This window comes from Centropristis striata, chromosome 7 (genome assembly GCF_030273125.1).
Source record: "Centropristis striata isolate RG_2023a ecotype Rhode Island chromosome 7, C.striata_1.0, whole genome shotgun sequence".
Lineage (NCBI taxonomy): Eukaryota > Metazoa > Chordata > Actinopteri > Perciformes > Serranidae > Centropristis > Centropristis striata.
The window spans coordinates 29,239,660-29,256,922 of record NC_081523.1 but is presented as its reverse complement, the minus strand read 5'-3'; the positions used below and the strand labels follow the sequence as shown (position 1 = coordinate 29,256,922).

The 17,263-nt window shown below is 40.4% G+C and overlaps 1 protein-coding gene across 2 annotated transcripts in view; it reads right to left on the bottom strand.

The window, feature by feature from the left end:
• gnb1l (guanine nucleotide binding protein (G protein), beta polypeptide 1-like) overlaps positions 1–10,103 on the bottom strand; it is a 33,526-nt gene extending 23,423 nt beyond the window's left edge. Inside the window, exons 1-4 of one of the 2 annotated variants that reach the window (XM_059336895.1) lie at positions 10,034–10,103; positions 2,943–3,108; positions 2,508–2,633; positions 2,179–2,341 (exon numbers count right to left, since the gene is read on the bottom strand). In XM_059336895.1, coding sequence (XP_059192878.1) covers positions 2,179–2,341; positions 2,508–2,633; positions 2,943–3,052 — 399 coding nt within the window. In that variant the 5' untranslated portion in view covers positions 3,053–3,108; positions 10,034–10,103. The remainder of the gene's footprint in view (positions 1–2,178; positions 2,342–2,507; positions 2,634–2,942; positions 3,109–10,033) is intronic. The other variant, XM_059336896.1, reaches the window with a different exon arrangement.
• Positions 10,104–17,263: the final 7,160 nt, after the last annotated feature.

Genomic DNA, 17,263 nt, shown 5'->3' with positions numbered 1-17,263 from the left:
ACACTGTGCAGGCAGAATTGTGATTTCATTCCAAACTTTCAGGCCTGGGAATTCTCTTTTTAATCCACCAGTCAAAGATTAAAAACAGACAGTTTAACTATTTCATCAGCCAAAATTAGCAGTTAGCTCCTGAAAAGAACAGTTAACTTGTTATCTTCGGCCCTCACAGAGCTACAAGGTGTTCCAGAAATACGGATTCATTACCACAGGCAAAATTAACAGACAGTCAGCCTGCTGACTCATGACATGTAGGCTTGTTTGTTAATGATGCTGTTTAGATTGCCGTTTGCCTGGCTTCAAACCGCATGCTTAAACGTCATGGCTGACTCTCACCACATTTATTGATGATCGGCTAAAAACATGACATTTTCCCCTGATTGCATACAAGCCGTTTTATATTTATAAATCAGAACACTTGCAGACGATCACAGCGTGGTAATGGAAAAAAGATGATGAAGTTTGATGTAAGAGAACAACTCTTACAATGGGAACTTAATGTTTCCACTTGCTTAATAAACAGTACGAAAAGCCACAAATATGTATAAACGTTTAAAGGCAACCCAGCAAACTGGCAACTGCAAGTATGGTCGGGTTCATACAGGTTGGCATTTTTTATATTCAAGTCAGACCAATTAACCATCCCACCTCCCACCTGCCAATAAACTAAAGGATGTTACCTTCTGCTGAATGTTCAACATGTGCCAGTGGGCACATATTGAAGGAGGGTTTTTAAATTGAGTTAGGGAAAACTGACCAGAAATCAAGAAATATAAATTTGGCCATTTCTACATATTACTATAGAATTTATCAATGTTATACTGAGAAAGTCCTTAGCCTGACTGCAGCATTACACATGGAATAGAATGGAACATAGGGATTTATTTGTAATGTCATAATTAGGGCTGGGACTTTACCACGTTAATTAAGATTAATTAATTACACAAAATGAACGCGTTAAAAAAACTCACGCATTTTAATTGCACTTATTTTTGCACCGTGGAACGTTTCTCACTGGATGAGTTTCAGGCGGACCGATTATACTGGAGCACCAACTAGCGTTCATGAGTTCAGATTACAACAAACCACAGTGAACATGAACGAAGAAGCTGATGAGACCGCTTTGGTTGGCCCCGTGGATGATGGGACATTTTGTTAGTGCAACTGGAACTTTATGTTGAACTCTTTATTGTTTTGGCCAAGGTTATTGAGAGAGTTGGACTGAAATTAATCTGATTTTTTTAAACCAGCTGTTGGTAAATCAACAAAGTCTGTTATGGCCTCTGAAGCAACAGAGATGTTTTCTAATAGTCAGGGTTTCCAGTGTTCTGAATGTACTTGAAAGTATTGTGTTTTACTTAAAAAAACAAAGTATTATAGTTTACAGAAGGTCTACCTACCTATAGGCTACCTGAATTTCCGAAATGTACTATATTTCTAAATATGCTATTGCTACACTTAATGGCAAAAATTCCACTGGTCTGTTGGACTTGAACAAAAAATAAACACTATTTTTGTTGCATAAGCTTAAGTATTCAGTCATTATTCAATGGTATACTAAAAATCCATGTGTGTACTTCTCACTGTTCTCAGGTCAAATATTTATATGCGATTAAAATGGGATTCATTTCGATTAATTAATTACAAAGCCTCTAATTAATTAGATACATCGAGTCCCGGCCCTAGTCATAATACATTATTTATATATTACCATAAGCCATTCATTTTCACACTGAAGAGTAAAATTCCACAGGAAATCTTGCAGTTTTGGTGAATGTTTAGCTTGAAAAGTGACATTGCCAGCATACATTTTCTATATGCACTTATCCCTTTTCAAGATTGCAGGGAACTTAAGCACAACACAACATGCACTGGGTGAGAAGCAGGGTACAAAATTGATAAATCTCTATAAAATATGATAATAATACAGTGCTGCCACTCAGCCTTGCAGCCAATTTTCTTGAGAAAGATTCTGGCCTTGATATCTGCTGGCAACACCAGAACCCCAGAAATATCACCTTCACTGTATCATGACCCCAGAGGTGAAATAATCAAGCAGTTAGGTTCTGACACTGAAAATGGATTGGCCCCTTATTTATGAATGGACTTAAACACATTCACATATTCACACTCACATCCACAGTGATGGAATATTTAGAGTTTCCATTCCTGATGTCTTACCTCTTCTGCCTGCTGTCCAGCAAAGGCCAGCAGAGACGTCCCTGGACTCATCTCCAGCATTGAGCACTGACAGAATCCAACACTGCCGGTCCACACAGAGTCTGTCACCTCACTACGACCTTCACTCAGATCCCAGAGACACACCTGCATGTCCCGTCCCTGACTGAATTGCATTTGGGAAAGGCCAGAAACAAAAAAGTATTTAAAATGTCTCAAGATAATTTAAAAGACAACAGTGAATTCCTAAGTTAGAAACACCAAAAGGAGTAATATTTTACATTCCCACATGCTCTGACAGAAACAGTTAGGGTTAAAAGAACTGTCCACACCTGATCAGTGTGTCTTTCTCCTGCAGTGTGCTGACCCAGACGACCGAGCTACCAGAATGGCCTTCTACGACCTTCTGAGCCCTCCTGGTGTTCAGGTTCCACATATGAACGGCACCCTTCGCTGTCCTGCAAAACCCAACAGGGTGCTTTATGAAGGCAGCTTACACAACTCATGACAGTATATACAATATCATCCTGCTCTCACTTACACCTATAGAAACAAAGTGTAAAGTGTGGTGCTTTAATAACACCTCTTTCACATTCAAACCCTTTACCCGTTTCTGCTTGCCTGGCTGAACACCTGCAAACAAACAAACCTGTCTATGTGTCTCTTATGAAAGACGTAATGTATACAAAAATAGTCAGATCTCCTCAGAAAAAGAGGATGACATAAAAAAATATCTTTAGAAAATGTAGAGGAGATAAAAGACTCACCCAGAAAACAGGAGGGGAGTGTCCTCTCCATGGCAGCTAAAGTGGAGGGTGTTGAGGGCCCCACCAGCCCCCCTTAGGGTGTAAATGGGGGACGGAGAAGGACGAGACATCCCTGGGTCATGCAGTATGGATACAATGAGGCTGCAAACCCATGTTATTACATCCACTGAAACAGACAACAAGAAAAGAGATGAGTTACTTCTGACTGATTAGAAGTGGAACATGCAGTTTGATTTGTTTTTACAGTGCCTTTTCAGCAGAAATGATAAATGTCTATTATAACAGGTAATTTCACTCTTTCAGAGGGATACAATAAGATGAAAGTTAAATGAAGGCCTAAAATCTAAAATGATGGGAAACCTTGTCATCTCATTTTGTTTTTGCACAAACATTAAGCAAAGACTGTCAGAAAGTTGCTCCATTTTGCCTTGAAGCCTTTCTCCTCCACACAGCAGACAGTTGTGTTTAATGCACTGTCTGTATTTTCTCTATTGTTAGTAGCTACAAACCCTGTGGCCCTCTCTCCGTCTTCCTCTTTCCAGTCTACCTGATAACACCTCTCTTACTCAATACGTCATAAATCACAACCCCTGACAGCTTAATTACAGTAAACAGACGGAGATTCTGGCTTCTCACTCCTCTTGTGATCAACAGCCGTTGTCCCAGAGGCAGAAGTAACAGCTCAAGCTTTTATGTCGTTTGTAGGCTGGGCTGCTGAGGAAACCCAACCGACCGCAGGTATGCTGCAAGGAAATTATGCGTCAACATTAAATTACAGTACAAATCACACGGGAGTGACTCTAGTCATTGGCTGCGGATAGGCAATATCCACCTATCCATCCATTTTCAAAACTGCTTAGCATAAGAATCACAGGTGACTTGAACCTGTTTAAACCAATATCCAGTGAATTTACATTCAAAAGTTTTATACCATAACAGAGTAGTTAAATTCAGGATTATGCATCTTTTCTCAGTGTTATTGGAAACAAGGGACGGACAATGAGTTTGAAAACAACCACCCACTCAAATACAAACTGAACAATTACCTACTAATTAAGCTAAATGTCTTGCAGGTCTAACTGGCTGCCAGCCCTTAGGCTGCTAGGTGAATTCCTCCCTCACCACACTGAAATTATTTTTCTATTTGTTCATCTGCAATTACATGTTCGTCAACTCAACAAGGGACCAAACCTAAATATGACTTTTCCAAAATTAGCCTCACCGCACAACTACACCTTTTAGAAGTAAAGCAGCGCACAATAATACAGTGAAACGAGCTTCATCTTATAGGAATTCTTTGACTTTTAGGGAAAATGTTTATTTGCATATGAGAAGATTGATGCCACTCTTCCAAAGAAAGCTGGAGCAAGGAGACAATTAGCTTAGCTTAGCATGACTGAAACATTTAACATGCTCAACTAACAATACCTTTAAATTACATTACCTAAGACATGATATGTCTTGTTAAATCTGTATAAAAACCAACGTGTAAGAAGTGTAAATTTGCAATATCTGTATAACTATGATTAAGATCATCTGAGTTAATGAATACAACCTCAGCGCACCCACACTGTCACCCCCTCCTCCACTTTTACTTATCACAACCTTTGCTCCCTGCAATCAGTAGACGCTGAAACTGGAGCCTGAGGCATTCAGGAGCAACTCATTTCAGGAGGTTAGTGGTTAAATTGTCCATGTGAATCTGTGAAGCGGAGAAGCAGAGACCCCTGTCCAGCCTGCCTAATTAAGCACACAACTGATGGACTCAGAGGGCCACAGACATCCCATGGGCTTAACTATCAATTTACCACTATAGGCAGACTGCATGTTTGCAAAATTGAGCTTTTTTTTCTATGCTCACTATAGAAAAGATAGTGCTAATATCCATCCAAATATGTAAAATGACCAAAATAAACAGTTGGCTTATATCTGGAGTGGTTCAGAGCATATCAGCATATATTGACCATCACTCATCTCTGAACTAAACCAGCAGGAAACACTTTGGCCGATTGTACAACTGTACAGACTTGTTTTTGTATGGTATGAAAAAAATGGCAAAAAATGTCAACAGTGTTTTTGTGAGGGTCTATCAGTAAAGCTCTGAATGGATGGGTAAGGCTGCATTCCTGAGCCAGAGTCCTGTCCTGTGACAAGGTGAGGCTCACCCTGATAACAGGTGGATTAAGCGTCCCTTATTGTCCTCTTGCTACAGGCCTTTATGACACTGAGTCACAGACTCAGCAGCCTGAAACTGTCTGTTTTCATTATCTGAACTATAACAACTCACTGTCAATCACACACAATAGTTGGGGACAGTGATGGAGATGTCATCTGGGGACAATATAACCAAATATCCAATAGATGGTTATAATGGCTACTTTCCCCTGCCACTACTTCCTCAATTGACTGTTCCTTCTGTTTTCCAGGCGTCAGCATTTCCAGAGTTTTCTGAATTGCCCACAACAATGGGTCTGTTGTGGTGGCTTACAGGCGAGTCACCCACAAACCCAAATACAAACATGCAGGCAGCTCAGGAAGGGAAAGACAGGTACTGTAAACAAACAAGACGGTGGCAGGATGTTACTCTAATCTATTTGCAAGGACCCTTAAATTGTTCCTTGCTAACAGAGAGTGACAGTGGAGCAAACAATCAAGTCAGTCACTTGTCAAGCTTGTATATTTGACGTCTCTAGTGACTGCAAAGATACAGTACTTGCTCAAGCAGCAGCATTAATGGTGTGTTTCATTTGGAATGGGAAGTCAAAATTTCCAAGTTCCAAATTGGAAATCTCAACTGGAATGCCCTCTCAAGCAAATATGTATAAAGAGAACCGGATACTTTGTTGAAGGGGGAGGCCAACTCATTCCTGTGAAAGTTGCTCAGTGGCACATAAGGTAAAAAGTTTATCTTCCTTGCATAAATATACCTGGATCTTCTACCACTGCTCTGGATCTATCGAGCCCATACAGCAAGCACATTATAGACTTCCACCAGCCGAGCCAGCTACTTCCTTTATGGCACTCCATTAGCTTAAATGGGGATAAAATAATTTAATTTTGCAGCTCTTCTAGACTTTTCAATTATTACTGTACTGTATGATTTTAAATTTTAATATTGAAACAAGTCATTTTGCGGCAATTGTGACATTTAAAAAAAAATGTATCCTCTGATTTACAGATGTCTCTATTTCAATTCTATAGGAAAATTCTTTTTGGGCCCCATGGCATCACGTCATGGTCCTGGCAGGTGTAACTTCAACCGTTTGAACCAAACCTCAAAACCGAAGAGGACTGCTCTGTACATCAACAATAAAGAAAGCTATATTGATATGCTGTTTATCTGCATTTGTGCCTCGTTACATCAGCAGTAAACACAGTGTTGTCCAAGTTCCATCTGTGGACATTTTGCTACAGTGTATGTATGTGCAAAATACCGCTTAATGCATGGTTATAAACTGGTATTGCTAACAATGGCTAAGCTGGCTATAGCAATGACATAATAGTTTTTTCGACTTGTTTTACAGGAACGCAGTCAACTCTATTGTGACATCAATCCCAGATCTGACTTCTGAGGTAAATGGAAAGCGCATAAGTAGCTGGGGTAGATGTGATCCCCAGGGTCACAGATTCTCAAGGACAAGTAACTTGTTCTATCTAAATTCTCTGCACCCAGCAGTTTTAATGAATCCAAGAAGCTTTCATAAAGTGATTGAGCAATAGATAAGAAGTACCCAATAGGTCAGTGAACTGTCTTATTTAATATGTCCACAGGAAAAATCTCAGTAACTAGCTAGGCTTAATTACACTTGTCTTGGACAGGGCATAATAAATCAGACGGACTGATTAATATACCTGAGCTGAATATGGGAACCAGTGGGAAGAGGCAGGAGAGGAGGATTGAGGCTCCTGCTGGCCCTGTAACAGATAAGACAGCTCTGGAGTAATCTGACTCTAAGTCCATGGATAAAGGCAGTTTGTCTCTTCTTGGGCTGTCTGTCCACACCTACTGGGTAATTAGGCCTAATTATGAGAGAAAGGTCCGCTTCCCCTTCATGTTATTAAATAAGAGCCAGTCTCGTCCGCCAAGGATCTCTCAACACCAGCAAGGGGCTGGCGACCTTCAGATCAAACGCAGCCACTATCTATGCCCCCCCGCCCCAACTGAAGCACCCGTTCTCCTCCTCAACATTGCTGCACATATGAGGGCTTGAGGAGGGAGGGGACAGAGAGGGTATTCGTTATGATATGGGGCATCAAAGTTGTTTTTTTTGACTCGAGGTCCTGTCCACATTCCACGCTTGGCTCTTTAGTGCTGGTATCATGTGATCGGCAGCTACCCACCTGAGCTGCCCCCTTGTCAAATTCTGCCATTCATAAATAAGAGCAGGGAGGGAGGGATATACTGATCACAGGGGTTTATTATAGAAGCTTTATAATGCCCCAGCTTCACAGGAGCCATTATGGAGGCATGGGATCCCAAGATCCCCTGCTGATATCAGACTCATCAAATATGAGATCTGAGCTGCATGATGAAAACTGAAGTAGATTACACATAACTCAAAAGCTGCATTCTAGATAGACCTTCCTATGAAAAGCCAACATTATCATTTTTCAAACCAATAGTATTCCTTTTCTGTCACGTCTTTGCCAATAAGCCTAAAAGACCTCAAATCCGACAAATGCTGCTACATCATAGCTCAGCTATTAGTCATTCTGCAGGCAATGGTCTTATCTGCGGTTTCCCTGCTTTTCACCGTCTCGCCAAGGGGGCACTTCCACCTCACTGGCTGGTCAGTGGGTGGTGAGCTGGCTCTATGATCATTAGTCAGCCTTTCTGCTCTAGCCCTCCCCCAACTAATACAGATCCTTCTGAGGAGGAAACCAATGTGCCAAATAGAGAGCGAGGTCCATTATAAAAGTCCAGTTAGACAAACAACACGGGAAGTGGCGAGGAAGACACACGCCCTTTATTGTGTCTTGGTGGGGTTATCTGGACTGGATAAACAGCCCAGCGTCAGATAGAGCCTGAAGTCAGACACAAGTGCACCAACACCCACTGTCAGTCACAGATCCAATGAGTGGGAAGAGGTGGTATTGTTCGCGTGAATGGCGTGAATGCTAAGCAGGGGCCATAGCAGATAAGAGCTCAATGCCTTGCGGGTGTCATTGAGGCAGCCACTGATGGAGCACTGTGTCAGAGGGTACTGATTTAGGAGGTCCTGACTGTGGTCAACAGCTACCAGGAGCCTTATCTGTTTGCATTATCACCCATTTCCTCCATGTGAGGATAAAGGGACACAAGAGGGTCGATAGCTAAAGTGTCATCATACATCTCCAAAACGGGTGTAGGCTTCCAATCCATAGGGATTCTGCTGTCCATACAGCAAAGATATGAAAACAAATAAATGTTTATTGTGCCATAATCTCACCATGCAACAGGGGACAAAGACCATGAAAAACAACAACATGTTACACTTTGTCAAACAGCACACCCCCCAGTGTGAAAACTGTCAGTCATCTCCAGGGGTGTGATGAGTGACAGCAGACTAAGTAATAGACGATGAGAAGTTTGACAGCGTGTTAAGTATCTGTAGCCCACATGGTCACCAGCCTCCGGAGTTTAGCCAAGACTCTTCAACCAAGCTCCTACAACCGGACAAAGCTGAAAAAAACCCAAAGCTAATACAGCTCTCATGGGCTAATTTAGACACAAAACAGTTTGAGCTGCATTCGCCGCTGGGTGTGGTGCACACCTCAAGTGCATTGTGCCCAAAGTTTGACCAGGTTGAACTTTGAGGGCTTTGCCCAACACGAAGAAAATTTATTTTGGTAATAATAGGTTTTGGAGCACAGTGATACCGGTGGCCATTTGGTCTGAGAAGCCCTTAAGTCGTCAATGGGGACACTGTACGCTAAATATAGGAGCTCTATGATCAACTTTTGACTTAAAAAGCACTGCATGCACAGGTCCATGAGGCATGTAATCCTTTAATGTAATCCTTTAATCAACTATTTGAATATGATAGATATTAGGTAAGGTAATGTCTTTCATATTCATTTTTCTGTATCATTTCTTCAACTGCGTCACAATGTTAAAAAGACAGCAGCCAAACTCTTATGTGTCATTATGGAAACATTTACTATATTTCAACACCTTATCCATGATCCCTGAGAAAATATTCAATACTTTATATCATTAAGTATTTCATTCATCAGGTATACAAAGTGAACTTTATCATGTTCTTGTTTCATATGCATTATTAATTTATTTAATCACCAGAAACATTCTATATCATAATATATGTTGTTATTGAAATGTTAAATTACCGATATCAGAATAGAGAACTTTGGCCATATTGCCCAGCCTAACATAATACAAATAATATAAATCGTAATAAAAATATTGCCTCTGAACTTGATCTAATTAAAAATACACTTATCAGACATACAATAATAGGATGTGTGTGGCAGCCTTCTTAGTTACAGTGAGTGCAAAATGTAAAGAGAAAATATCTCGAGTTACAGCTGGTTCCCAGACATTTCATTAGCTTACCTATTAACATTCACACCAAACTTCATTCAAAATTATTATTAATTAGGCAGTTTCTGTAATTTTGGTAATTGGCTCATAAGTTACATGTAGCTCACTGATTAGTAATGCTAAAAGTCATCGCTTTTTTCTAAATGAGCATCAACTTGTGTATTATTACAATGCGGTGCAGTCATATAAGAGTGAGTTACAAAAGTTACAATTTAAGCACTCTACATACAAGTGGTTGTATTGTTTCACAGCTGTTGTTTTGCTTTTTATGTTACTATTAATTGTCTGTTAATTGTACAGTAGTTATACAGTACAGTTGCTTTATACTCACATCAGTTTTCATTCTGAATAAAGAGCATGAAGTAAAATGCTGGGCTGAATGCTGGACTAGTTCAAACTATCAGTCTCATGTTAGCAACAAGCTAGCGAATACCTACAGCAGCAGCTAAGAACGACACATATACCTCGTTTCTACATGACAGGCGTTATCGCCCGGTAAAGTAGGGTCACGGGATTAAAAAAGAAGCTTTAACAAAACTTCACAAAATACCATTTCAGTGACACACCGGTGCTTAGGAAGCTGTCAGAAGCTCTGCGAGGAGGAGATACAAGACATGCGCCGGAGTGGAAGGACCTCTATTTAGACCACATGAGCTGCCCAAGAAAGTGCCTGTATAGAAAACTCTCTCTCTCTCTCTCTCTCTCTCTCTCTCTCTCTCTCTCTCTCTCTCTCTCTCTCTCTCTCTTTATCGCGTAGTCCCCCTCAGTCTTTCCACTGGTATGACTGCCTGCGTATATGTGTTAATTACTTTCTCATAGGTTTATTATGAAGTGTCGCTCACAGATAAATGGGTTCTGAAAATATTGAGTAGATAACAAAAACTGAAAAAAATATATAAAAATAAAAAGACCACAAGAGATTATGATGATGTTATTATTTCTATATAACAGTACACAACTACCTAAAGAAAAAACTTCAGAACAGAGCGAAGAACTTGCAAAGCCTCACAATACTGCAAGAACAGGAGAGTCTTTATTTTTTCCCCCCATCCTTTTCAGTCTAATGGAGAAAGAGAGACAGAGAAAACACAGGGCCCTAATCCACAGAGCACACAGACCCCTTTCATAGAACTGCTGGGAGAGACCTTTATTTGTCCATTCCTATCATGGAGAAAGCGGGTTTCAAGCTCGGCTAGGTCTGAGCTGGAAGATTAGATGAAACCAGAGTGTTTTAAACCTCTTCTGTGGATTAGAGTCAGCCAGTCCCCCTGCACTCTGAAATGAAACAATAAGGAGTACAGGTGGCTTAGTGGGAGAAAGTGCATAACATATGGAGCACATTGAGTTAGAAACCTAAATAATCTCAAGGGGACATAATACACTCCAAAATTAAGTTAAGTAATCATTTTAATTTTTGATGAAGCTAGAAGGGAAATACCTTATGAACACTTACACTTATTGAGAAAAATAAATGTTAACATTTTGGCCTAACTATCCCTCATCAGTGACACACCTTGTCACATTTGGTGTATAACTGGGGTCCAGCACAGCAATTTTAACATATGAAGCTGATTAAATAACATTCTCACCTCTCAGACATACCATACTCATATTATACTAGATGAGACATACAATATTTGGGATTTAGAGTGGAGGAGGATTACCACTGTATCAAATTCACTAATGAGCTAGATGAAATACATAAGAACTTAATGACATACATGAAAAGGGTGAGTCTCAGTTGTAGAGCAGCAGTGACTTTAAACCAATTAGCGCAAATGGAGGTGGCAGGACGGTAACCCCTCAGCAGGAGGTGGGAGAAAGTGTCTGCTGCCCTGCCTGGACAGATACCATGGCCTACATCATCATCAATTATTCCTGGCATCTCAGCTTACCCAGGGGCAGGGAGGGTGGACAGGACAATGCCATGGTGCACTTGAGAGCTGGAGCCTTGGTCTCCCCGTGGGTCCGAGGAGGAGGAGATGGTGGGGTGACAGGGTTGGGGTGTGTATACAGTATCACCCGTCCAGCTCAAGAGACTGCATGGTAAGGAAATCCCTGGAATCCCACTCTCGCTCCAGCCACCCGGACGTCGGGGCAGGCAGGTCACTTTACAGCTCATCACCAAATTAGAAAAGGCTGCGGGTCAGTCGGAGCAGCAGCCAGGCCACAGACAGATAGAAATAGATGGGAGTGCTACGATGCAAGTCTGCTGGTGCTCATTCACCAGGCCGCTCTCTCATCATGGAGAGGTAGAGGACTGCACTGTACACCGTGGAGGGCAAAACTCCAGGGAGGAACACTAGACAGTCCTCTGAGACAGACCATAAAGTAATGAATGCATAGTGTGGACACAGAGAGTTACTGTACCAGGACACCGAGGAGCATCAGGAATTTTCTTTCTTGACATATAGACCATCAAGATACATATACATCCAAAATACAGTAATACAGAACAGTTTTTCAAATGTTACACGAGGCCTATTACATAATGTGCTGACTCTTCTATACCACTCTCATATCTGTACACTAAGTAAGCATAAAGACTGGAAACAACAGGAAATAGCTTGCTCTGTCAAAATTTACAAATTTTTTCACACTTTTTTTATGGATGAAAAAGGCTAGAGATAATATAATAAGTGAACTTTGGAGGCACTGGTAGGCAGATTTGGTTACTCCTGGACAGAGCCAGGTAAGCTCTTTCCTCCTGTTTCCAGTCTTTGTGGTAAGCTAAGCTATGGCAAACCCCACTTCCCCCACAGCTTGATCTGGTTTTCTATCTTGTACTGGAACACAGTCAGCTCTGGTGTGATGTCATTCCTAGCTCCAACTTCTGATTTCCAAGGTAAATGTAACGTAGTGTAACTCTAGAAAGCAAATATGCACAATTCCTAAAATGTCTAACTAATTCCACAATGAACACTGAATACATCAATTTCAAGATTCAGTTATGTTTTGGATACATATTGACTGTATTCGTGGTCGATGCAGTTTGTGTGAGTTCATTATTACTGAAATATATACACCTTGTCAACGCAAATATCTAATCAGCCAGTAACATGGCAGCAACTCAATATATTTAGGTGTGTAGACATGGTGAATAGGAGCTGCTGAAGTTCAAAGCGAGCATCAGAATGGAGAAGAAAGGTGATTAAAGTGACTTTGAACGTGTCGTGGTTGTTGGTGCCAGACAGGCTGCTCTGAGTATTTCCCAAACTGCTGATCTACTGGGATTTTCACAAACAACCATCTCTAGGGTTTACAGAGAATGGTCAGAAAAAGAGAAAATATCCAGTGAGCCTTGATGCCTTGTTGATGCCATAGGTCAGAGGAGAATGGTCAGACTGGTTAGAGATGATAGAAAGGCAACAGTAACTCCAATAACCACTCGCTACAACCAATGTATGAAGAAGACCATCACCAAACGCAGAAAATGTCCAACTTTGAAACTGATGGGCTACAGCAGCAGAAGACCACACTGTCCACTATATTAGGTACACTGTGCTAGCTAACAAAGTGGCGGTGAGTGTATGTTTTAGTGAAATAAGAAAAAAGACCACCAAACAGTATGGATTTACCATTCAAGATCCCATAAAGTATGGCACTCAATTGGACTCACTTGCACTCAGCAACTTTGTCTCTTCCTGAATTTTGTGTGTGTGTGTGTGTGTGTGTGTGTGTGTGTGTGTGTGTGTCAGTGGACAGGGTGAGTAAGCATTAAGCTATCAGCACAGACAGAGAAGATACAGTGTATGGGAGTATGTGTTGAGTGTGCAGGTATAATAAAAAGTGATGGTGAGGCCTCTCCAGCTCATGTTTTCCTTGGGCATCTTTGCAGGTGTGAATGGAGAGATCTCAGGGAGGGTGAGGAGTGACTGGCCTGCCTGTCACTTTGAGGTGTAGAACAAAACAGGACTTAAATGAACCAGTATGTAGCAGGAAGGACACACAAGCACTATCAGCACCACTAAACCATCCTCCCTTGGAACAGTGAAGAAGGGGAGGCACCCAGTGTCCAAAGTTAATATCTTATCAGTTCTTTTTGAAACTCCTCTTTAATGATGAAGCTGTTTCTCATGGTCATGTCCACTGGGAGCTACAGGCAAGGATAGGTTATCTTACCCATAATATTACACAAGCCTTCTTAAAAGTTTATAATACTCACCAATTACACTGTTGTATACTACTTTTTGCACATACACATACAGTAAACAAAAAAATATATATATTAATGTACATGCAAGCTATTCGATTTGCTTCCAATACCTTGTAATATACTCTTAAATAAATCACTGGTGATTGTAGAGTTTGACTCAACATTACATTTAAAAGAAACATATACTTGTTGTCATGTTTCCTTGCAAAGAAAATATCTGTAAATAACACACAATCCTTACAATTTTTTAAATTTTATTCTAAAACAAAAGATGTCACTGTCTTCCACCTGCAGCAAAAAGTTACGAATCAGGAACAGTTTGAGAAAATACATATATTCACTTTTTTGCTGAAAATTAGATATTAGGATCAATAACACTCATGTCCGAGCTTCACATCATGTCACAGGCTATTGTTTGCCTCCTGTAGATATCTCCCACTTAGTGAAAAGAATAAATTAAATAAAGTTCAATACAACGATTTGGCTAAATTGTCTCCTATCTCCCGACAACATGCGCTTCAAATATGCAATATAGCATCAATAGTTGTAATAATAATAACAATGTTCAGTAGCATCAAACTATGGAGCAAGAACCAGGAGGCCATTCGCTTAGTCTAGCATAAAGACTGGGAGAAGGTGAAAACAGCTTTGCCTGATTCAAAGGTAAGAAAATATATATACAAAACACAAGCATACTAATAAATGATTTGATTAAAAACATTTCTTTACTTAATCTGAAGACCAACAGAATTTTTACTTGTACCAGGAGGGAGGAAAGCTAACTATCTCACCAAACTTCAGGTAATCACCTCCTGATTCTAGCTTCAGACTGAAAGCACAGACATGAGAATGGTTATAACTGACTTTATAGATATATCTATTCTTTTAAAAAATGCAAGGAAATTTTAACAGGGTATCTGCGGGGTCTTAAAAATCCTTAAAACGTCTTAAATCAAATCATTTGAAGGCCATAAAATGTCTAAAATGATCTTAAAATCTCATGAAATGTCTTAAAAACAATTTTTAAAGGTCTTAAAAATGTATAAATGTTTTTTTTCATTTAAACAAATGCATAAACTTCAGTCTCGCTTTTCAATGTTTTGTTTTTTGAGGACGCCATAACATAACTACAAAACGCAACGAAGTACCTGTGTAGCCCGGTCACAATTTATTGAGCCCAACCATGGTTACTGGCTAGCATAGCAGCGGAGAAAACTTAAGGAAAGCCCACAGCAAAGCCAAATTACTTGTGTAAGATGCAAGTTCAACGATTTGTCTCCAGAATGAACAATTTAATTTGATTTTCCTTCATGTCTTTTGTACTTTTTTTTGCCAGTATGGATGTGAAATGGGTCTTAAATTGTATTCATTATGGTTTAAAAAAGTCTAAAATTTGACTTGTTGAAACCTGCAGAGAACCTGTTTAAATAGTTCCAGAGCCATGTTTTGATGTACAGCCATTTTATTTAAGGGGAACAGGATAACTAATAGATATATGAAACTTCCCCAGGTGATTACTCACATCAAGATTGTAAATCAAGTTGTAAACAGTAAAAAAAAACATTGAAATGTAAAATCCACTTAAACGGATGTTTTAGCTAGTCTGAATGAAGACATGTTGTGGAAACAAAATTGACCAAAATTTCAAAATTGACCAATGCAAGGAAAGGGTTTGGTACATAGCAACAAATATCAACAAGTATCAAAAAGGTTACATGTATGCCATAGCTTGATACCCAGCAGTTTGTGCATTATTATCTAAAGGCTCAGGGCATCTTTGTACCACTTGGTTGCGCTTAAGGGTGCCAAATAAATTTCAAATCATGTATCAATGAATCTGTAAACATACAATGCCAACATTTTCCTGGCGACTGGGCTAACCATTGGCACGCATAAGTTTAAAGATAAAGATGGACTAAAATTGCCATTGGGTGGCCAGAACCCAGATCAGTGAGTCGAGACACACGCATGGGACGCATGCCACGTCTCCTCTTCCAGTAGATGCCTAAACATACAGTAATGACCACTCTTCATGTTGCTGCTGCTACTTCATTTGTCATACAGGATGACATTAAGGCCAAAGGTTACTTTGTGAAGGCTAATTACTGAGAAGGTTATATATACACTGGTCTCTGTGCGTGTGTGTGTACCAAAGTTGGCTGTGACAGTAACACTCCTGTTACACAACCATCTGAAAATTTATTTTGGAAAGACTGAGCAGAGGTATAGGTCTCCACGACTTTATTTTTAGGGCAAGACCATGTGTACTGAACACAGGCTCACAGCATGGCCACGACACCATGCCACTCAAACATGTAGCATGAGTGGACCTCCAAATACAGACCGTACACAAGAGGGCTCATGTTGCCAACACACCCACGCATCCACATTCCCACCTGCCCCCACACACTCACCACCTCACAGACACACACACACACACACACACACAAAACATACCATGCAAGCCCTCTATCATCAGATCAGTGACCAACAAATAAACACAGACAGGCATAACTGTGAGCTCCAGAAGCAAAGCCAGCAGATACACATTGCATGCAGAATGTGTGTGTGTGTGTGTGTGTGTGTGTGTGTGTGTGTGTGTGTTTGTGATTCATTCACAAGCTGCTTGTCCAACCACACCGATCTTTTAATGGCTAAACAGGAAAGACAGAATCAATCAGAGAGGCATGGACAGCAGCCGGAGGGCGAGCTGTGCCTGCAGTCCATCTGCATCACATAACAAGACCATCTCTGCAGCTCAGATTGTGTGTGTGTTCTTACTATATGCATTTTTATGAAAAGGGCCATCGGCAGGAATTGCAATCTGTGCCAGTTATATTGTCAGCTCAGGCCCAGGCATCTACAGCCAGATGTTTTGGCTGCAGAGTGGGAAGCCATCATGGCAGTGGAAGGAACTTTGATTTATGTGACATGACTCAGACTGATAACACCAGAGCCCCAGAGCAGACACTGTCAGCTTGGTGTTGATACTGATACTCTCCTCAGCTAGTGTTTGGCAAGTTTAGGAAGTGTAATGAAGTAACTGTGGGTTTTTTTGTGCAGAGGCTTGTTATGTTGATTATCTCTCTCGGTATCAGGGTTTGATCTATGTGAGATTTTAACTGTAAAAGCTATCAATCATAAATGATAATTTCATCAAACACACTGCGTCATATTTTAAAGAAGATTACCAAATAAATCAGTCTTATGTCTTTTAAATAATTCTTACCAAATGGAAATTTCTACAATAAATCTGACAGGTTGTTTTTGTCAGACATCCAGAAATACTTAAATGAACATGTTTAAATGTCTACAGCCTAGTGCCTCTGTGAGAAGTGCCTTCAACTTGCATTCTTTCTAGTGGCCAGCAGGGGGCGCCTCCACTGGTTGTAAAAATAAGGCAAGCTTTATAGAAATCAATGGGGAAAAAAATGACCTTGGGGGAAGTTCACGCTACACTTAATTCACTACCTCAGTAAACATTTTCCTGATAAGTTGATGGTCACAATTGCTAGTTTCAAGTCTTCTTTAATACAGCATGATGTTTATTCGGTATATCTTTTTCAATTTATATTAAAATAGACAAAAGGCTGATAACATAGTGTCTTCCCAGCTATCCACTCC